This window comes from Moschus berezovskii, chromosome 13 (assembly GCF_049115385.1).
Source record: "Moschus berezovskii isolate FMDL1 chromosome 13, NW_MosBer_1.0, whole genome shotgun sequence".
Taxonomy (NCBI): Eukaryota; Metazoa; Chordata; class Mammalia; order Artiodactyla; family Moschidae; genus Moschus; species Moschus berezovskii.
In genome coordinates this window covers 55,613,208-55,637,181 of record NC_142472.1, presented here as the reverse complement: position 1 = coordinate 55,637,181, position 23,974 = coordinate 55,613,208, and the positions used below count along the sequence as shown (strand labels likewise).

The 23,974-nt window shown below is 42.0% G+C and overlaps 1 protein-coding gene across 2 annotated transcripts in view; it reads right to left on the bottom strand.

The window, feature by feature from the left end:
* Positions 1-23,974, bottom strand: part of MTUS2 (microtubule associated scaffold protein 2) — a 257,866-nt gene that overhangs the window by 59,721 nt on the left and 174,171 nt on the right. The window contains exon 1 of one of the 2 annotated variants that reach the window (XM_088842704.1): positions 3,425-3,686. The exons of the other annotated variant lie outside the window; for it this stretch is intronic. Coding sequence (XP_088698830.1) covers positions 3,425-3,478 — 54 coding nt within the window. The 5' untranslated portion in view covers positions 3,479-3,686. Of the gene's footprint in view, positions 1-3,424; positions 3,687-23,974 lie in introns of those variants that run through there. 2 annotated transcript variants of the gene reach the window in all.

Below are 23,974 nucleotides of genomic sequence, written 5' to 3'. Positions count from 1 at the left end.
CATTCATTTGCTTGTCAGTTATAGTTCTTATTGTTAAAAAATGGGCTGGCACTCTAGTTGTACATCTAGCTGATTTCCTTAGTAACTCAACGTTTCTAAGAAGGACCAGCTCTGGGAGGTGTCTGTATGTGCAGAGCTGCTGGCTTCAGCCTGGACCACACTGAATACACCAGTGGACAGACTCCTGGGGGCCCATCTGGGCATCCTAAGGGGCTTCACGGGTCATACCGTTCTCTTCCAGATACCTGTGGAATAAGTCTCTCTACAGACTGGCTTCCTGCTCAAATCCCAACATGGATCCTTATCTCTTCTTAACTCAGGTTAAAAAACAGCCTGGGTTTCAGCCTGGTAAACATTCCCCACACTCCCTATGAGCTCGTGTGTACCAATATTGACTCTCACCTTTCACCCAAGTGGGCTAAAACATCTTTACTCCTGCTCCCTTTGCTTAGAGTTACCGTCCTTCTCAAAACTCTACCCCATTCCTCAACATGCAAGTCATGATCCACTTCTTCCAAAAAACCTTGCTTTTGATTCCAGCACTGATTTCTTCTTTCACTGGATTTCAGAAACAGGAATGGTGAGGACCACATAACTTTCACTTAACGATACTTCAGTCTTGCTCGACTGGTTTAATTGCCCTGTATGTTTTACTGCTGCCTGCCCCACTCGCATTTTCTCTGGAAAGGTGGAAATACAACCAAGTATCTGGTAAACTCCATAGGGCAGGCTGTGCCTTTTAAGAATTCTTTGCTAGTCCCCAAAGTAACTGAGCACAGAGCAAACCAGCAAGAAATACTGTTGATGCTTTTACTTGTGTTTTTAAACTTAAGATACTTAGGCATGATCAACCTTTAAAAACCATTTGTTCATTTAACAAACTTTTCATGCATTTTATACTCTAGGCAAAATTCCATACTTCCTCCCAATAAATTTATGTTAAAGAATCATCTTAAGACTATTATTTCTTAGCCCACCTCTGACACTGATTACCTAAAAGTCTCTTTAATTGTTTAAAGATGTTTCAGAACATCTTTACCTGCCCTAGGAGCAAACTGTCAAAGGCATTTTTGCTTCACAAAATAAAGTTTTCTATTTTGTATTTATACAGGGTATGGGTTGGTGGGGGGGGGTGTTCCTTTTATTTTTTTAAGGTTTATTAAGATGGACTAAGGGCTTCCCTCATGACTTAGTGGCAAAGAATCTGCCTGCCAATGCAGGAAACACAGGTTCGATCCTTGGGTCAGGAAGACCCCCCGGGAGAAGGAAATGGCAACTCACTTCATCATTCTTGCCTGGGAAATCCCACGGACAGAGGAGTCTGGCAGGCTACAGTCCACAGGGTCACAAGAGTCAGACATGACTTAGTGACTAAACAACAACAAGACTGGCTGAAGTAATCAGAAACAACTCAGCTACCATTTTATCAGGTCTCTTTCATGTTGATCCTGGGATTGTCAGAACTGATGAACAGACTAAAGGATTTTATGGTGGAATTTAAAGAATAAACTGATTTCTAGAGTTTCAGATTGGACTGGAATTCCATAACAGTCTTAGAAGTATCATGCCTGGCCCAACAGGTAACTACCGAATAAACTAACAATTCTGGCATACCATTTATGAAGTTATGCTGAAAGATGGGTAACTAAATAAAACAAAAATTTTAAATAAGAATGGAAAGCCCTAATCCCTGAGATGAGCACCTTTGGACATAACATCTATAAAACCTGCAATGGGCATATCATTCTAAAATACAGCAAAGATACATCAAGAAATGTCACTGTAAGCTTAATGAGAAAGTTGAAAATGCTGTGCAAGTTCTTAAGTTTTCATTAGGAAAGAATAACTTGCCTTAAGTGTGAAGTTTCAAAGCTAAAACATTTGCAAGTCACTTAAACATCACACTGCTAAAGAGAAGAAACAGCATTTAATTATCTTTCTTAAAAATCTCCAATTTAAAGACTGACACAGGGATAATATTTTTCAAGGACTTGATGTGACAAAAAAGAAGGATGGATTCACTTTAAAATACATTTTCTCGAAAAAGACTTTTAACCAGCTTTTATTTCTAAAACTTTTATATCAGAGCTTAGAAATACGAACATTATAATACTGCTGTACATGTAGCAGGTCCTTCCCTTCTATACTTATTACTGTTACAAGACTTTCTTCAAAACCACTTGGTGACCCGTTTCTCTTGAAGAAAGGGCCTAATCACTTCAATGTTGGATTTAAGTGTAGAAAACTGAGTACAAATGCTGCATATTTCTATTTGTCTAAAGCACATAAATGTGTACATAAATATTTTAATTCAGTCATGGTGGCAAAAACCAATCCCATTGAGATAGTCACTTCTACTGGAAAAGAAGGAACAGGTGACTTTTAATGTATCAGTTTAATTTTCCTAGGTGGTGTATAACTCTACTTTGGGTCAGAGTTCACCCACAGAACTAGTAACCAATTTTTCCCAATTGACCTCCGTCTAATGAGTTTGATATTAAGCCATTTATTTCTCTTCACCTGGTCACATACTAGACCTCAAGCTATATAACTGGCACCCACAAGTAGAAAGGAGGCAATTTCGTCCTCTCGCTAAATTCCATTTCATGCATCTTTGAGAAATCCAAACATGTGTGATAATAAAACATATCACAGAGGCAAGAGTTCTTGCCAGCACATTTCTAGTCGTGAAATTAAAAGCATCTCCTAATCCCTCTGCAAGCTCGCAGTCAAATGTCAATAGCAAAGAAAGGCTTTGTGTTGGAACTGTCATCCGGTGCTTGCTCAAACTCTGGTCTCCGTTCCCTGGCTGTGAATTTCCCTTCCAGTGAAAACTGGAACACACCCTCAGACTCTGGCTCCTTAAGTCTTCACCTCTGTGTTCTGCATCCCTACGTGATGCAAACACATTCAGAGAGCAGAACTGGACTGGGGGTGGGGTGGGGGGGAGGCTTGCATCCCTGACCTTAAGCACAGAAATTACAAGGATGGATGCTGTTTGTTACAGAGAGTGGCAAACTTTCAAAGTTAGCGGTTGGCCAAGAGAAACATGTCTAGCTCATCTAAATTTCCCCTCCCCGCCACCTGGAATGTCTCAGCTCTCGCAGGTACATTAAAAGGCAGTCAGAATATCCCAAGGATTTCTTGGCAGTTTGGATTTCATGATGTTGGAGCAGAGCCCTCAACATTTCAGGAGAATTGCAACAGTTACATCGGAGGCTGCAGAAAGACAATTATGTAAGACACTGCAGAGTAACAACCCGGCTCCCGACTCAGCACGGGGAAGTATGCTGCCAGCCAGGGCAGTATATCCTGTTCCACTCACAAGACAAGGGCGCACACACATGCCATGCCGGGGGAACAGAGACAGAGGCGCTGGCCCTTTGGAGGGAGACGGGAGGGGCGGGTGTGGGAGGCAAAGTACCGTCTTGTCCAGGCACTGAAGGCAGTTATAAGGCTTGCAGCAGCAGTGGCCCATCCCGGCAGGCTGGCTGGCAGGGGGACCTCCTTCATTCAGCGTGTCAGCGGGTAATCCCTAAGGCAAGGTGATGGCTCAGGAGAGAGGGGAGCACCGCTGGGGGCTGTCACAACTTCCATGTGGTCCCCTTATTTCTCCTAATAACTTCAGGAATCCGGGAGTCCGAGGAAGGAGAGGAGGAGGAGGAGCGCAGGGCGGCCGCGTTAGGTTCCTGATGCGGGGAGACTGAGGGCGGGAGCCAGGGAGGGAGGGGACAGGCGGAGGGGAGGGCCGCTTTGCCACTGGAGTCCTCCCCCAGAGGGAGTCAGAAGTCGCATAACAAGCAGGTGATGCCTCCCTCCTCCGGGAGGGGATCTCCGGCACGCCACCCCCGCCCTCCCCCGCGCGACGCAGACACGCCTGGAGAGGACGCAGGAAACACAAAAGAGCCGGGCGTCCAGGGATGCTCCCGGCTGAGGGCCACGCAGAGGGCTGGCAGAGACGCGGCTCTGCTCCAGTACTGGCTTTCTGTGTTCCCCGAGAATTAAAAATATTTATCAACGCGATGTAGATGGCCTTTCCTCCCTGCAACCCGCCTCTCAGGGCATCGTTGCCTGGCTGGGAACCACCCCATCGCTCCCTTTCAAATGTGTGTGCCAAGAACAGTTTCTGCCTCATTGGAGGAAATCTTTATATCTGAAATATAATTGTGAAATCACTTGTCTGGGCTGACAGTCACAAACTGTTCAAGAGGCTTAAGTAATTAAAATTGGGGTGTGGGGGCAGACACATTTCCTGGGCATATCAGCATAAAAGTAGAGGACTTGATCTTTCAGGGCAATCCGCAATTTTTCAAGCAGCTGAAAATCAAAAAGAGAAAGGGGTGGAAGTGAAGGGTTTTCTTTTTCTTTCTTTTAAATTTCAAAAGAGACATGATATTTAAAAAATATGTTTGCGTAATCCTTAAAATAAGAGATGCATATATTTATAAAATTAACTTTAGACTTCCTGATACCTCAAAGGACCAATCCTAAAATTTACCATCTGCAGAAATATACAATTACATTTTTGCCCATTAAATCTGCCTAAGATAGGAAGCAGAAAATAGTTAAAATTAGATAATTTTACCAACTTGAGATTTTCCAAGATTTTAACTAAGTAGCACAGGCTATTTCAATTTGCTTGTAGAGATGTCAAGGATATCCAGTGATTAAATAAGAACAGACAAGAATGTTTGCCCTAAACTTGAAAGAATAAGCTCAAATCTTTAACACTAACGAGTAAACTGACATAATTCTTTCGGCTGTTTATATTAAGATTTTAAATGTACATACACTTTAACCCAACAGATTGGCTTCTGTTCGACAATGACACTCACATATATAAGTTGGTGTAGACTCTTGAGAGTCCCTTCGTTAGCAAGGAGATCAAACCAGTCGATCTTAAAGGAAATCAACCCTGAATATTCACTGGAAGGACTGATGCTGAAGCTCCAATACTTTGACCAGCTGATGAAAAGAGCTGACTCACTGGAAAAGACCCTGATTCGGGGAAAGACTGAAGGCCAAAGGAGAAGGCCATGCAGAGGATAAGATGGTTAGATAGCTTCACTGACTCAATGTACATGAGTTTGACCAAACTCTGGAAGACAGTAAAAGACAGAGGAGCCTGGCATGCTGTGGTTCATGGGGTTGCAAAGAGTCAGACACAACTAAGTGACTGAACAACAACAAATATACAAGCGTATATGCAAGGATATATACAAATATGCAAGAGTATATGCAGAGGATATCCAGCACCTATCTATCCTATGGAATTGTGATACATTGTTGCATGAGACAATACTTTTATAAATCACAAAGCAACATTATACACACACATGCATTTGTACAATATATGTCTAAAATGAAGTACAAAAAAGCCACTGGAAAAAATGCCATTCATCCAAAAGCAGTTGGTCCTTGGGGAATGGAACAGGAGTGAGGGATGGAATTTCCACTGTTCACCATTTTGCCAGCACCTATTCCTTTGACTGTTTTCAGACAAAGTGTATCAGGAGAAGGCAGTGACCACTGCCTAGCTCTGTCATGTCAGGAGGTACAGAGTTGCTGCCCTCTCAAACAGGCTTGGGCTTCCCACATGGCACTAGTGGTAAAGAACTCGCCTGCCAATGCAGGAGACATAAGAGACGCATGTTCAATCCCTGGGTCGGGAAGATCCCCCGGAGAAAGGCATGGCAACCTACTCCAGTATTCTTGCCTGGAGAATCCCATGGACAGAGGAGCCTGGTGGGCTACAGTCCATGGGGTCACAAAGAGTCAGACATGACTGAAGCGACTTAGCACACATGCACGCACACATGCACGCATGCACACAGGCTTGTCCTCCTTGGGAGGGAGCTTGGGCAGACCTCTCAGAGAGAGAGGAGCTGACAGGACCTGGGCTGCAAACTGTTGCTGGGACTTTCAACACTTTGAGAGAAAAACTTTATATTGCAAAAGCAATGGTGTGGTACCCCCATTTTCACAGCAGCACTGATCACAATAGCCAAGATGTGGAAGCAACTCAAGTGTCCATCGACAGAGGAATGAAAAGAATGTGTCCGTCCATACAATGCAGTATTACTCCTCCTTAAAGAGGAAGAAAATTCTGTCACATGCTACAGTGGATGAACTTTAAGGACACTGAAACTAAAAAGTGAAAGCGTTAGTCGCTCAGTCATGTCTAACTCTTTGCAACCCCATGATGTGTAGCCCACGAGGCTCCTCTGTCCATGGGATTCTCCAGGCAAGAATACTGGAGTGGGTTGCCATGCCCTCCTCCAGGGGATCTTCCCAGCTCAGGGACTGAACCCGGGTATTCTGCATTGCAGGCGGATTCTTTACCATCTGAGCCACCAGGGAAACCCACTTATACTATGTGAAAGAAGTCAGTCAAAAAAGACAGATGCTCTATGATTCCACTTATACAAGATAGCCAGAGTTGTCAAATTCACAGAGACAAAAAGTCAAATGGTGGTTGCCAGGGGCTGGGAGAGGGGGGAATGGGGACAGAGTATCAGTTTTCTGAGATGGAAAGAGTTCTAGAGATTGGTTATACCATAATGTGACGGCACCAAATGCCACTAAACCATTCGCTTAAATGATTAAAATGGTAACTGTTACGTCATGTGCATTTTACCACAATTAAAAATAAGAAAAGTGGTGGCCTGCATTCCCCTGGGCGTAGCCAGTCCTTGCACAATCGGTATCTATCAAGTGAAGACAGAGCAAAGCCTCTATTGTGGGCAGAGAAGCAGGACAGGGACGTTCTGAGAAGCTGATCATCTCCCCACAGCCATGTGCAGAAGGCTTTCTTCGGGCAGAATTGTCTATCTGCACCCGAGGAAATGGTTTCCATCTAAATTAGGATTTAGATTGCACTGTCCTAGAAAATGATGGCTTATTCCTGTGTGAGGTCTGAGTGGGCTTACTCCAGCAGCGCTCACAGGAGAAAAGGAAGAGAGGGGAGGCTGCCCCAAAGAAAGATGGATTCAGCTTCTCTTCTTGGCACACAGAGGGTGCCAAGGGGTCGGGGACTAGCTTTGCTCAAATGGTACATGTGATGAGGTCTCAGAGCAAATAATCCAGCTTTTGAGAAATGTACCAGTGTCCTAGAGTTACACCATGTTTATTTTTTTAGAAGTTAAAAAAAAATTTAAACATACTCAAAAACAGAGGAATAAATGCAAAGAACTTTCCTATATCCATTTCCAGGTTCAACAGTTACCAAGATTTTGGCACATTGGTTTATCGATCCCTTTTTAAAATTTTTTCATATATCCGTCACCCAGATTCAGTCAAAATTTAAAACTTTATTTTCACTTGTCCCTTTCCTTTCTTTTTGGTTAAGGAACTTTAAAGCCAAGCCCTACATACTTTAGTATGAATTGCTGAAAATTCTGAGCATTTTTACAAACCACAATGCCATTAAAATCCCGAACAAAATGGACAATATTTCTTTGTCATCCAATACCGAGTCTCTAACAACATTTTCCTGGTTTCTGAAGGAAAGTTCTTTTACAGTTGGTTTTCTTGAATCAGGCTCAAACTAGGTCTGCATGTTGTATTAGGTGTTAAATCTCTTTGCCTCTGGTACTGACAGCAGGGCCCTCCACTCCCCTTCCTTTCTCCCCCCACCCCACCCCACCATTGATTTGTTCAGAAACTGGGTTGCTTGGCTCATAGACTGTCCCACATTCTGGACTTGCCAGTGTGCTTCCTTGCAATGTCATTTTCTTTGTTCCTACAACCCTGTCAATAAAATTTCGTTAGTGAGACTGAGTGAGATTCCAGGCAATAATGCCTCAGATAGGACCTCATGGGCATCATCCTGTATCCCCTCGGGAAGCACACAACAACTGGGAGTTCCACCTTCGGTGATGGCTTCATCTTCTCCATCACAAAGTGACCCATCACTGGCTCATCTGATAGTCCCACTTGTTACTGATTATTACTGGAATCAGTGATTTCACTGGGCGTTACAATATGATGTTGTGATTCTACCACCCCTTTACATGTATTAGCTAGAATTTTTCTATAAGAGAAGAATTTTTTTCATCAAACAGGGCAATTTCAATTCCCAGCAATACAGGTTGTCCAGGAAAGACTGGATAAATGCTCACAAAAGTGCCAATTTTCTGAATGAAGATTTGGGGTCCTAATAGTACCCAATGAGGTTATTTGCTTTCTCTCACTTTTTCAAAGCATCATGATAAACTCCTATTTTTATGTTAATATACACAATGTGTTTTAATCAATTACCCTTTTTAGATGCTCAGTTGATGCTCATCTCTGACCGATGGGAGCACCTTCTTATTGGCCCCTGTGTCCTTTGGACACAACTCATTTGTCCCCCTTCTCCACTTTCTGACACAGTTCTGTATCCTAGGCTCATCTAAAAATCTTAGCGATTCCCTGCTACAGACCTGGGACCAGCCATCCCTCCCCTCAGGCGCCCTGGTTCCTTCTAGCTGGGGATGGGAACTACACGTCACAATCTGGTGTTGTCTGTTGTCTTTTGAGGCTGAGATTTCCCTGGAAGGAAGTGGTCTTTCCCACAGACAAAATGTCCTTGGAAGAAGTCACTGAAGAAATCAGGATGGGGTCTTAGGACAGGATGACACAGCGACAACTCCTTCTCTCGGGGCCTTCATGCGCGAAAAACTGCTCAGTGAAACTCACTTGGAGGAGATAAACTGGACTATACAACATGCCCAAGCCAAAGGCTGACATAAGAATTTTCTAGAGTTCCCCAGTGCATGGATACCTGAAAAAAAGGTTGAACTTCTTGAAGGCATACAGAATGAGGGGTTAGGCTACTGTAATGTGCCACAACAGGAAGCTGTGACCTCGCAGGCTGAAGAAATCTGGGATATTTTGATTGATAATATTTAAAAGAGTTTGAGGACTTTCCTGGTGGCTGAGTGGTAAAGAATCCATCTGCCAATGCTGGAGACACGGGTTTGATCCCTGATCCGGGAAGCTTCCACATGCCTCAGAGCAACTAAGCCCATGTACCAAACTACTGAACCTGTGCTCTAGAGCCTGGGGCCACACCTACTGAGTCCACACACCCCAGAACCTGTGCTCCACAGCAAGAGAAGCCACCCCAATAAGAAGTCCGAGGACCACAAGTACAGAGTGGCCCCCGCTCACCACAGAGAAAAAGCCCACACAGCAGCGAAGACCCAGCACAGCCAAAAGTAAGAAAATAAAAATAAAATTGTAGATCCTATCATTTTTAAAAAAAAATAAAAAAGCTTGAGATGGTTTTTATCCCTGGTATTTTTGCACGGGAGTAAGGAACAAACATTTAGAAAGGTTACAGAAAGGTCTACTGGGATACCTCTTCAGAGAAAACCTCACAAACACTAGATGTTTTACAGCAGTAACTAATGATGACCATTAACTGATCATTAGCAGATGCCAGGCACTGTGCTTGAATGCAAAGAGCTCATGTAACAGGGCAATGTGAAGGCAATGTGAAATAAGCCCTATTATTGTCTTCATTTTGCAGATGAGAAAATGACGCTCAGAGACTGTACATCCGGTCAAGTGTACCTAAGGCTGTGAAATGATGAAGCAGGGTCTTGAACTCAGATCTGACTCCAAAGCCATGTCTTTACCACTATCTGTCTTTACCTTATCTGTAAGGCTTACACAATTACAAGTTTGTGTTATAATCTGGATAAGGGATGTGGGTATGTGTGTGCTCAGTCGTGTCTGACTTTTTGCAACCCCATGGACTGTAGCTTGTCAGGCTCCTCTGTCCCTGGGACTTTTGCAGGCAAGAATACCAGAGTGGGTTGCCATGCCCTTCTCCAGGTGACCTTCCTGACGCAGGGATCGAACCCATGTCTTCTGTGTCTTCTGCACTGCGAGTGGATTCTTTACCCACTAAGGCATCAGGGAAGCCCAAGATTTCATTTGTGTTATAATCTAGATAAGGCATGTGGGTATATAAAAATATAAAAGGAAATTCAAACACATTTATAAAGCTGCCCCACATTTTCAGAACTTGAATCAAGAGCCTCTACTGTATTGTTTTTTTTTTTTTCCCTCAAGGAACATTCACAAACCTATGTACAAATAACTTTAAACTGACATAGTAGAAACCAAAGACTAAGTCATTGTTAAAATATTTCAACTTTATTATTCCTGTTTCTCTGTCTTCCTTGAACTTGGAACTCCTTACCCACCCCTCACCCCAATCACCTGCCGGTGCCGGATCCAAGGCTCCCTGTGCTCAAACCCACCTGCCCAGTCCCACCACTTCACCTCCTCTGCCTGACCCTCCCGCTGGAGTGAATTTTCTCCTCTGTGATTTCATGACATTCTGTTCCATGGAATCATCATTGTTTACATTTGTCTTCCCCCAAACACCACGCCTCCTTGCTGAGCCTCACTCTCGTCCACACCCACAGCACCAGCCACCAGCCTTGGGACGAGGGCCCCGTGACCATCTCAAGTGATGTGGGAAGGCCCTCGCCAGAGAGGACTCAGTGGTGGTGGCTTCTTGGCAGAGGTGTTTTCTCAGCCATGGAGCCTCTGGCAGGAAGTCAATGAGATTAAAAACTGTATGTCTATCTCACTATGTATTTCAAAAGAAAACCATGAAATACGATCATGAAAGAGCCTCTTACAGATCGTCAAGGCAACCATCTGTTTATTTTGGTTCCACTGTCCCTGCTCCTCCTCTTTCCATGCATCGAAAATGTGAGCTCCTGAGCTGGATTTTATAAACGGAGCCGCCAGGAAAATATGCGTAGTTTTTACCAAACACAATCCATCTAGAGATTTCAATGTAGTGAGAACGTGATGGAAAGGGAAAATACAAACCAGAATTCTTTAAACTGGAAATAGTTGATGGTTAGGATTATTTGCATACAGACAATAGATGCTCTGAAACACCTCTGATGTAATAACCAGGATCTAGAATATTAAGGGTATAAAAAAAAAGAAACAAATGACATATATACTATTCTGTTTTTAGATGCTTGTCAAAAGCGAACTATAAAAATGTCACCTTTCTGTAATAGCAGAGTAGAAAGGCTGCTACTTAGGTATGACAATCTTTTTTGTTTTTCATCTGTTAGTCTTTGACAGTACCTCTATTGTATTTTTTTTTTCTTTTTAAGTCAGTGACTAGGATGACTGCAGGAGATAAGTCCTTATTAGGTTTCTGCATTATATACAGAAGAGCTGACTATTCTTGTAAGAGGAGTGAAATTCAACATGATCTTTAATAGCTGGATAAACAAGCTAGACAAGATTGGATAACTGCTAGAATCAGATACTGAGATGGGATGCAGTTGGCAAAGCTGCCAAGTGTGTCTGTCTATCTGACAAACGCTAGGTAAAAAGGGTGGTCACCGTGGACCACAAGCAGAATATTAATCAGTGATGTGACTGACTGGCCATTACAGAGAAAGGAGGAAAGGATTTGGACCAATCTAGGTGTCTGCCCCAGTGCCCTAACCCTTCTTACTACACCGTGGTGAAGCCTCACCAACAGCAGACCAGGATCACTGCAGGAATGGGAGGAATGTGTTACTGATCTCAGCATATGGCTTCTTACTTTTGCTAAGACAAGCCCCCAGCACCTCAACCAGGTTAAGGTTCTCCCAGAAACCTCTGCTTCTGCCTTATAGCCCTTCTCACCCTAGCAATGAAACAATTCTCTGACCTATCTTCCCAAACAAGGTTATCAGCTCCATGAGAGCCTATCACTAAGCACAGCACCAGACACACAGTAAGTACCAGGACATGTTGAAGAAATACACAAAAGATTGCGCAGACTCAGGGACTTCCCTAGTGGTTCAGGGGCTAACACTCCGTACTCCCAATGCAGGGGGCCCAGGTTCGATCCCTGGTCAGGCAACTAAATCCCGTATGTTGCAACTGAAAATCCAGCATGCAGCAACTAAGAGCCAGTACAGCCAAATAAAATAAATAAAAATAAATATTAAAAAATATATTGAGCGGACTCACCCCAGTTAAAGCTGAAGAACTTCAGGGCATAGAGACCTGCTAATATGCAACAACAAAGCTGTTGCTCTAACATTTGTGGGGTCGGGGGCTTAAGACCCCTGCAGAACACTAATCCTTGGGTCCATCTGCACAGATAACATCAAGCAAAGACAGAGGAACTGCTCTGACATCCACCTGGATTCTGCTTTCGATTTGGAGCTCTGAAGAAGTACAAGACGGTAAAGGGGCCACTGTCCATTGCTATCTTTACAACACAAGCATGGGAGAAAGTGGACTCTCACAACCACCTTACCACTTTCCTCTCTCTCCTTCTCCACAGATGATAAGACCCTGATGAAAGGACAAAGGCAACCACTAAAATAAAAATGAAATGTTCCTTAATTCTATTCTTTAAAATGATTGAACAGCTTTGGGAAAATAAACACAGCAAACAGAACATAACAGATATAACTGTAAAACATTATGATTGAATTGAGACCAAGCATATCAGCTGTCTCAATGAGGATGGTGGGCTAATTTCACCAATGATAAGAAAAAGATCCTCAATTCAGTCCACAAGGTAAGACCCAACTATATGCTATATTCATGAGATCTATAAAACAAAATGATTCAGCAAGCACAAGATAAAATATAAACAGATGGATGAAGGTATTCCAGGAAAATGAAAACAGTATGAAAGCAGGAGTAGCAATCTTGATAGTCAACAAATAAGAATTCAAACCTAAAATTAACAAAGAATGGCACTTTTTAATGCCCAAAGCCAAACTGATAATAAAGATAAAACACTTATGAATATCTATACTTAGAAGAACACAGTAACCAACTTTATGAAGCAGATCTCTCACTCTTAGTTCAAGACAGGTCAAGTGGACAAACAAGCAGAGCAGAGCAGAATCAATTAGGTAGGTCTTATGGATATATACTGAACTTTCTATTTTGATAATGTAAGCAAATGTATCTTTTTATCAAGAGCCTTTAAAGTGTTCATAAAAACTCATCATAAAGAAATATCAGTAAGTTCCAAGAATTAGAAATAAGACGAACAACATTCTGATCACAATGCAATGAAAGCAGAGATTATTAACCAATAAAATGAAAATAGAAATCACTAACTAACACTAAAAACAAAAAGGTCATCTATTGGAAATTTTTGAAAGCCTCCTATTAAACACCTCTTGGATGAAAGAGAAACCACAAACTGAAATTTTAAGAAGTTTTAAAAACCACTAAAGACTGAAAAATTCCTAAAATATGAGATATATTTAAAGCAGTTATGAGAGCACAATTCATAGCAGGGAATGCTTTCATAAGTGAAAAATGAAAGCATGTAAATCAATGGCTTCTATACCTAGCTGAAAAAAACTGGAAAACGGGAACAAAGCAAACCAAGAAAAGGCACTAGGAATGAAAAAGTAGAAACAAAAGCAGAAATTAATAAAGTAGAGAACAGGAAACTAGTAGATACAGCTGCAAAAAGTTAACAAAATAGCAAACCACTAGCTAACCTGAGCAAGGAAAGAGAGAACAAATAAAATAAGAAATGACAAGAAGAAAACAGAAAAAAGAATTAAAAATCATTAACAGGCCTCTATACAAATATGGATAATATTCTAAAGAAATATAAATTACTAAAATTGAGCCCATTGGAGAAAGTTTAAACAGAGCAAATTTCCACAGAGGTTACAGCAACAATTATTAAAGAATTGCCACACCCACAAAAACATCAGGCCCAGATATTCTCACCATCGGCTTCTATCAGACCTTCAAGGATCTGACAGCTGCAGTGTTTTACAAATTGCTCTAGAGCACTGAAGATTGTGGCAGGCAGAACAATGCCTTCCTTCCCCAGAAAGATGTCTACATCAGAGTCCCTAGAACTTCTGACTATGTTACGCTGCACAGCAAGAAGGAATTAAGGTTGCTAATGAGCTGACCTTAAAATAGGGAGATTATCCTGGATTATCCAGCGGGCCCAAAGTAATCACAGGCATCTCTAAATGTCGGGGAGGGAGCAGGAGAGGCAATTTCAGAGAAACGTGGTAAGAGAAACACCGCTGCTGGCTTTGAAGATGGAAGGAGACCATAAAGCGAGTATGACAGGCGGCCTCTAGAAGCTGCAGGAAGGAAGAGGAGCTTCCTTTAGAACCCCCAGAAATGAATGCAGCCTGCTGATATTTCAGTCTTAACTTGGTGGGGTCCACCCTGGACTTCTGACTTCTAGAACAAATAGGTAACAAATTTGTGCTGTTTTAAAGCACTAAGTTTGTGGTGATTTGTTATAGCAGTAAACAGAAAACTAGTTAAAAATACTGATACAAAAATAAAGGAAAATATCCTAATTCCTTTAAACAAACTGAGTATTTTGATATCTAAATCTAATGAAGACTCCAAAGAAAGTAGGAAAAAAAAAAAAAACTTGATGACCATCAAGCGTCACTCAAGAATATGGATACAAAAGGACTGAAAAAAAAAATCATCAAATGCAATCCAATACCACACTAAGAAAATAATACACCATGAGCAGTTTACACCATGATATAATACACCATGAGATTTATTTTATTAATTTAAGCTCATTACAATATTAGGAAATCAACATTGATAGATAATTATTTCCACTGAAGCTGAACGAAGTCTTTGACAGAAACTCAATACCAATGATTATTAACAGCACTCAAGAAAATAGGAATTGACAAGGTAAATTTGATCTGGTAAACATGATAAAAATATTTTGTTCTAAGGCTACTGTTTTACTTAATGTGGAAAAAATAGATTTCCTGGTTTGAATTTCCAGTCAATTTCTATTCGATAGTATGTTAGCAATATTAGCTGACACAATTTGAAAAGATAAATTAATTAGAGACAAAAGATTTGGTAAAAAAGTAAAGCGATATCTTTACTTGATATAATAGTGTAACTGGAAAGTTCTAGAATATAAATGGTCAATGATAAAACCGACTCAAATAGTACAAAAATTCAGCAAAGCAGCCATATATAAAATTAACCAATAGATGTCAATATCCTTCATACACATAAGCAACAACTGGAGAAATAATTGAAGTGAAACCCCAACTTACAATAGCAACTAAGAAGATTAAATATGTAGGCATATACCTACCAAAAATATGCAAAACTAACATGAAAAAAAATTATTCTGGAAAGACACAAAAGTAGACTTAGACAAATGGAAAATATTTCATATGCTTAAAAGGATGATTCAGCATCATAAAGATGTCAGTTCTCACTGATAAATTTAATGTAGTACCATTAAAATACCAAAAAGTCTTTATTTTATGGAGTTGGAAACACTGATACTAAAGTTTATTTGGCTAAACAAACATGCAAGAATATTCAGGAAGATACTAAAAAAGAAAACCTACGCAGGTGGACTAGATCCGTCAGGGATTAAGACACACTACAAAACCTGCATAATCAAAACAGTGTGGCACTGGCATATAAACTGACCAATGACCAGGGGAATAGAATACAAAGTCCAGAAATAGACCTAAAGACACATGGAAATTTAGTATATGATAAAATTGATATCTCAAATCTTTGGGACACATATAGACTTTTAATAAATGGTGTTATATAGCCATTTAGAGAAAAAGAAGATTAGTTCTACACCTCATACCATACCCATATATGATCCAAATGAAACATACTGAACAGGACACTTTCATTTAAAATTTTTTGATGTTTATAAAATTTCTAGAAGTCCTAACCCTCATATTTGAATAAGAAAGTGACAGGTTGTTAAGGGACTTCCTTGGTGATACAGAGGAAAAGAATCTGCCTGCCAATGCAGGAGACACGGGTTTTATCCCTGATCCAGGAAGATTCCACATGCCACAGAGCAACTAAGTTGCCCACTTACTACTGAGACCACTTGTTGAAACTAGAGAAAGCCCCAGCGCTAAGGACCCAATGCAAATATAAATATATATATATATATATTTTTTTTTTATTTTTAAAAAGAACAGGTTGTCAATATTAAAGCTGAAAACTTTTTATACGGGTTCTGGTAAGATTACTTAAGAAGCAAATCAAAATGCTTAAGCTGTAGCTGTTTAACATGATTATAAGTGCTGATTATTCAAATGAAATTAATTAGTCACAAATTCCCCAAGAACATTAAGCTACTCCTCAGTGGCAGAAAAACCAGCGATTTTACTCTTTCATTGAAATATATGATGGGTTTTTGCAAATATGAACAATTCCTGGAAATATGAAAGCAACTGAAGATTTCTTGGTCAGGATTTAAAGAAAGATCAAAACCCACTTAGTTCCACAATCAATATAGAGCGTGAAGGCAGGAAAAAGCCAAGAAGCTATCTTGAAGGCAGACAAGCAGAGGAATTCTCTGGTACCCGACCTTTGGGAGTAAAAGGCCATTTTGGATCAATTGACGGGATGTGGCCCACCCACGGTGGAAGCCTCCTGAAGCTCTAAGGACAATATTAAAATGGGACCTCTGTGGACAGAAATGAAGCCAGGGACACAGGCAGGGCCAAATCATGGCCATGACCCTGCAGGGCTTCTGGAAGGTTTTTAAGAGGGAAAGAACATGGTCACTGGTGTTTCAGGTAGCTCCCTCTGTGAAGCAGTCAGGGCTGGAGAGGGATGAAATAATATCACCTGCCTCTCGGCTTTCCTCACTACGGTCTCTTTTTCAGCTTCCTGACTCCACTGCCTCTGCCGCTTCTATTGCTGTGTGTTGGCGCAGTCACTCAGTTGTGTCCCACTCTTTGCAACCCCATGGACTGTAACTTGCCAGGCTCCTCTGTCCATGGGATTCCCCGGCAAGAATACTGGAGTGGGTTGCCATGCCCTCCTCTAGGGGATCTTCCCGACCCAAGGATAGAACCTGGGTCTTCTGCATTGCAGGCAGATTCTTTTACCATCTGAACCACCAAGGAAGCCTATGCTGATTCTATTACTGTATCTCAAAAACACCACCCCTAAGAGAGAGGCTCTGGCTGGTTCAAGCAGACACTCTACAAGACAGAGTTCTTATCTCAGTTGATGGTCAAATGTGTTGGGGCCAAGATGATGAAGTTTGGGTACCAAGCATAGTGATATAATCAAAAGGCACTAAAATATCATAGGTGATTCTTATACAGGTAGTTGCTGGCAGGATGTTGAAAGAAGAACAAACCCATGCCTAAAGTTAATATTCAGAAATGTGCAGAACCAATACGAAAAAGTGCTACGGTCATGGACAGAGGAGCCTGGTGGGCTTCCCTGATAGCTCAGCTGGTAAAGAATCTGCCTGTAGTAAAGGACACTCTGGGTTGATTCCTGGGTCGGGAAGCTCACTTGGAGAAGGGATAGACTATCCACTCTAGAATTCTTGGGCTTCCCTGGTGGCTTAAACAGTAAAGAATCTGCCTGCAATGTGAGAGACCTCAGTTCCATCTCTGGGTTGGGAAGATTCCCCTGGAGGAGGGCATGGCAACCCACTCCAGTATTTTTGCCTGGAGAATACCCATGGACAGAGGAGCCTGGCAGGCTACAGTCCATGGGGTCGCAAAAAGTCAGACACAACTGAGCGATTAAGCACACACATGGGGATTTACACAGAAATACATGCGTGTGCACACACATACACACACATACAAACTCAATTCGTTAATAAATGAGGTAATACCATTTTTTGTTCTTGATTAAATGATCCTATATTGTAAGGGGCTTCCCAGGTGGTGCTAGTGGTAAAAGAACCCGCCTGCCAATGCAGGAGACTTAAGAGACACCAGTTTGATCCCTATGTGGGGAAGATCTCCTGGAGAAGGAAATGGCAACCCACTCCAGTATTCTTGCCTGGAGAATCCCACGGACAGAAAATCCTGGCAGGCTACAGTCCACAGGGTCACAAAGAGTTGGACATGACTGAAGCAACTTAGCATAGCACGTATTGTAAGGATCTCAATTCTTTTCAAATTAATCTGTAAATCTGGGACAATTAAAATTTAAATCCCAATGAGCTTTTTTTCCCCCCAAATTTGACAAGTTGGTGTAATAATTCAATGGAAGGAGAAAATGCCTTAGAATATCCATGAAAAAAAATTTTAAATAATAATGAGGAGGAAATGCTTGATATCTCTACTTCTATCAACTCTATTAGAAAACTATAGTAAATAAAACAGTTTGGTCTGGCCCACGTAAGTTGATCAATGGAACAAAGGGAGTCAGACACAGAGTCCTGTACATTGTGGAAACTCAATGATCTAAGAGAGGTGGCATTTCAAGTCCATGGGAAATAATGGAGTCTCCATCAGTTGTGCTGAGACATCAGGCAACTTATGTGGAAAAGCAAACAGGTGATCCCTCTACCTCAAATCACATATCAAAGCAAATTTCATATGAATTTAAGATCTAAACATTAAAACTATCAAAGTATCAGAGGTAAATACATAATATTATCATTATCATCTTGAGGATGGAAGGTCTTCCTAAGTACGAAGTCAAACCCAGAAGACAAAGGGAATAGTCACAGATTTGACTACATGGCAAAGCAAAAATCTTCTATGTGTTAAAAGACAGCAAAGCCAAGTACAAAGAAATCTACAGCTCGAAGAAAATATTTGCAACACTTATGACAGATAAAATGCTTACATCTCTAATATATAACTTTTCATAAATCAATATATAGAAGACAAACAATAGAAGGGAAAAAAGATAAGCAGCAGCTGTGGACAGTTGGCACATCCCAAATCTTTTGAACAATAGCAAAGAGCGTTAAGATTTGAGATTTTAAAAATGATACCCATGCCCACTCTGCCAAACACCAGGTGCACCTCTGAACTACTAAGCATACTATTTCCTGGAGTAGAGAGTGTGCTTAACTCCTAGGAATGAATAACTAACTGATGATGATGTTTTAGCCTTAAACCCGGCTCTTGTTGACAAAGGGTCATCCTATGACCTTCCATTCAGTCCATGGAATAGAAAAAGGCCAGATTTCAGAGATTCCAGAAGAGATGATTATCTGTTCTGATTAGATATTAGGACTTTTCAGTTTACTGAACAGATGTCACAGTATTAATAATAATATCACAGGATCTCCTTTTTACAAAAAAAAAAAAAAGACTTTATTTTCAGTGCTTCTGAGAGATGTTCTTAAGGTCTCAACTAACCCATAAGCTCTTCAAAGGCAAGGTCCATGTCCTTATTTCTTTTTTACTGCCCCCCGCCACTGTTTTACTGGGGTTTTTCCTTCCTTCTTAATAAATGCTAATCACTTACATCACATCCATTTCCAGACATAACATTCCCTCGTTCACATCAGACGTGAGGTTTTTTTTTCTCATTTTTGTCATGTGCAAGTTTCTTTAATGAGAGTTTGTAAACCTTGTTTGTCTGAAAGTGTCCTTCTTTCCCCCACATTTTGGAAGACGAATTCACTGTCAGAAACCGACAGCTATTTCTCCCCAGAACTTTATTCTGCTGTCCTCTCCATCTTTGTTGCTACAGAGTTACTTCCCAGTCTGTGTTGCTCCTTTATAGATATTCTTTTTTTTTAATCCCTATGATTGCTATAAAAATCTGCTGTTTGTTTTTTTGTGTTCTGCAATTATGCCACATAGTACATGGGTGTGAGCTGCTTTGTAGTCATCCTGATTCATTATTCAAGTCTGAGGGTTCACATCATTTATTAATTCTGAGAAAATTCTTAGTCATTATTGCTCGTCAGAATGTTTTGCCTAAGTTCTCTTCCAGGAGTTTTACTGTGTCATGTCTGATATTTAAATCTTTAAGTCATTTTGCAAGGAGATCCAACCAGTCCATTCTAAAGGAGATCAGTCCTGGGTGTTCATTGGAAGGACTGATGCTGAGGCTGAAACTCCAATACTTTGGCCACCTCATACAAACGGTTGGCTCACTGGAAAAGACCCTGATGCTGGGAGGGACTGGGGGAAGGAGAAGAAGAGGACAATAGAGGATGAGATGGTTGGACGGCATCACTGACTCAATGCACATGAGTTTGGGTGAACTCCGGGAGTTGGTGATGGACAGAGAGGCCTGGCGTGCTGCAGTTCATGGGGTCACCAAGAGTCGGACACAACTGAGCGATTGAACTGAACTGAAGCCATTTTGAGTCTATTTTTGTGCATGGTGCGAGGGTGTGTTCTAACTTCATTTACTGACTTGGCTGTCCAGCTTTCCCAGCACTACATGCTTAAGAGACTGTCTCTTCTCCACCCTATATTCTTTCCTCCTTTGTCTAAGATTAACTGACTTTAGGTGTGTAGGTGTACTTCCCTGGGATGTCTGTTTTATTCCATTGGCCCATATGGTCATTATCATTTTGAATGGTATCTGCTTGCAATGCAGGAGACCCCAGTTTGATTCCTGGGTTGGGAAGATCCCCTGGAGAAGGGGTAGGCTACCCACTCCAGTATTCTTGGACTTCCCTGTGGCTCAGCTGGTAAAGAATCCACTTGCAATGTGGGAGACCTGGGTTCGATCCCTGGGTTGGGAAGAGCCCCTGGAAAAGGGAACGGCTACCCACTCCAGTATTCTGGCCTAGAGAATTCCATGGACCACAGTCTGTGGGGTTGCAAAGAGTCAGACACAACTGAGTGACTTTCACTTTCCCTTTCCCTTAATCCTCTCCTTTCTTTCTGGAAGTTTCCTTACATATGTCAGCCTATTTCATTCTACCCACCATGTCTCTTAGCCTCTTTGGTATTTTCCATTTCTTTGTCTTCCTGGGCTACATTCTGTACAATTTCTTCAAATCTTCAGTTTCATGAATTATCTCTTCAGTAGTTGACCTCTTTATTATAAATTTCAATCAGGGTATGTTCAAGTGTGAGAATTCCTTTCTGATTCTTTGGTAATTTTTAATAGTCTTTGAATCATACTTTGGACTGACCCTCTTCTAAAGCATGTCATGCATATCTCTTTTGTTTATGATCATTTTAACACTGAAAATCCTTGGGCGGTTCTGATGTTTATTGTTTCTGCTGACTCTAACGTGGGACTTTCTGTGTGCATGTTTTGTGATTTTTTTTTTTTTAATTGCACACTCCTCTTTTTGGAACTCCATCTGCAATAATTCTTTGAGGCCTGGTTTGAGAATGCATTTCTTTTGGGAAGTTTTTCTTTTATTTGGACCCAAGGTCATTTCAAATTTAAATTCTTGGCTTACAGTTTTTCAGATTAGGCAAGTGGTATAATGAGAGCCACGTGGGCTGGCCAGTGCACAAATTATCAGGGGAAACTTCTAAATTTTTCTTTGCACCAGCACAATCTTTAAATTTTATTTGAAAATTATAAAACAAACCAAACTCACAGAGAAGTACAGTAATAGAGCATATATATACATAAAATACCACAATCGAACAGGTGGTTTCTGTTTTCTTTATTCTTATTTTTTTTTCTTTCTAATATTTGTTTAAAAATTCTCTTTCTTGGAAAAACATTGTGCTAATCTGTATTAACAAAATAAAACAATTATACTCAAAGAGATTGAAAACATGAGCAAATATTTCACTCTAATACATATTAACAAAAACTAGTTTAATTTATAAAGGGGAGTAGGGGTTTGAATCTGGAGAAGGCAATGGCAACCCACTCCAGTGGTCTTGCCTGGAGAATCCCAGGGACAGGGGAGCCTGGTGGGCGGCCGTCTATGGGGTCGCACAGAGTCGGACACAACTGAAGTGACTTAGCAGCAGGGGTTTGAATCAGGGCTGAAGGAAATAGTAAGCATTTGGAAAAGCTGCTGAAACTAGAGATGACAAAACAAATAAAAGGGTTGATAAGCAATAGCCCCTGCAGCTCAACCACGACTGGAAGCACAGATTGGCCATGGCTCTTAACTGGGAGTGTCCAAGTTGCAGTGTCCTCGTGTGACCAGAGTTGTGTTGGGTGGGTCTGGCAGGAAAACAGCTAAGAAAGCCACAGGTAGAGCGGCTTGCAGAAGCACTCTTGGGTTTAACGTGCATGTAAATCACCCGGGGATCTTGTGAAAATGCAGACTTTGATTCAGGGGATCTGGGATGGTGCCCGATACTAAACATTTCCAAAGTTCCCAGGCGGTGCCAATGCTGGTGGTCTAGCGACTCACCTTTTAGTAGCCAAGGGGACCTGGTCATGGAGGGAATAGAGATGAAAAGGGTCCCCACACAGAGGAAGGAGCAGGATGGCCCGAGGAACTGGAGGGAGGTCTGCGTGCTGAAGAAGAGGATGAGCACGAGTCAGAGATGAGAGCTGGGCGAAGACAGCGGGTTGGTCAGAATGACATGTGACAAGTTTAGTGTTCGGGGTGTAAAGAGGTTCTCGCTGCACAGCAGGTAGCTGAAGTGGAGTAGAAAAAGCGTCTGGAGTTCAGAAGGTCTGAGAATTGTAGGCTTAGTTGTTAGTTGTGGGTGAAAGTGAAGTAACTCAGTTGTGTTTGACTCTTTGCGACCCCATGGACTGTAGCCTGCCAGGCTCCTCCATCTATGGAATTTTCCAGGCAAGGATACTGGAGTGGGTTGCCATTTCCTTCTCCAGGGGATGTTCCTGACCCAGGGATTGAACCCGGGTCTCCCGCACTGCAGGTAGACTCTTGGCCATCTGAGCCCCAGGGAAGTTCAGTTGTGGGTGAAACGTACAGTAATTATGGGAGGAGTCGGGGTAGCAAAGACAGGCACCTGAGTGCAGGTCTTTGATGATCGGGGTTGGATGTGGTGGTCATGAGAGCATTTCAGAGGTTAGTGGCCGAGACTGGCAAGGTGGGGTGGAAAGCAGACACAGCCTCAAACTAGGATGAAGTTTGAGATCTGGATGAAAACACGAGAAAGAGTTGGTATGTGCATAGTTAAGAGTGTTACTTGACAAGGAAATGCAGAGAACATTCTAGAAAAAGGCAGATGTGGCTGTCCTAAAGCTCTTTACCTCCAGACAGGACAATGCTGAGGGCGGTTGATGTCCTAGAGTCTCCTTGTGATGAGGCAAGACTGGACCTCATCGAGGCCCCCCCAGGCTCAACTGCTTCCCCCAGTTTCTTGCCCTGTTTCCCTAATGGTTCCTTCCTGAAAAGCACACCCTCGATAAATCCCACGCACCCTAGTCTCTGTCTCAGCTCTGCTGCCAGGGAGACGGACATAAGGTGGGTGGTCCCAGAAGTCCTGGGAAGTCCAAAGACAGATTCTGGAGTGCATCACTCCCAAGCTCCAGTGATGATGGGGTGGAAGGAGTAGTGACAGTCCCTGGAATGCTGTGGCTCATGTGCTGAGCTGGAAAAGGGCATGTGTGGAGAGACACACAGGCTTATGCACTGTGGCCGAATCTGCAAGGTCTGAAGGGACACAGATTCGGGGACCATTCATTAGTTTCAGCGTGGTCCAGCAGTCCTGCCATTTCCCTTATTCCCTTATGGGCTTTCTTGGAACAGAGTTCCTCATAATTCATGTGCTCTGAGATCCCTGTCTCAGACTATGCTTCTAGGAAACTCAACCTGAGACATAGTCATAAAAGGGATGAAGTGGTCACACATTAAGGAGCAGGGCTGGCTTTTACATGATGGCCATGGAGAATAGGAATGGACACAAACCGTGGTTCGATGTGACCGGCCTCAAGCATCCTAACTGGATGGAGGTCCCAGACAGAGGCTGCCCACCCAATCCCCTGCCCCAGGGCCTGAGTGAGGGCTGCTTCAGGGTGAGTGAACAAGAAGGAAAACTAGTTCACGCCCTTGACACTGACCTAGCATCTCCCTGGAAACGTTTGATTTGGGGGATTGCAGACATGTGGCTCCCATGTGCTATTTCTCCAGACATATTTGGAGAAAGTATTTTGACCAGAGATGCTGCAAGCAAGCCCTCCACACCACGCTACCTACTGAGAACGTGGCTGACTTGGATTCCTTCTTTGGGTTCTGTGCAGGCATGATGGTGGCTCCACAGACAATCCTTCCTGAATTTAATTTCATTTAAAAAGTAAATCTGTACCAGGCACAGTATGACAGTCACAATCTTAAATCCCAATGTTACAT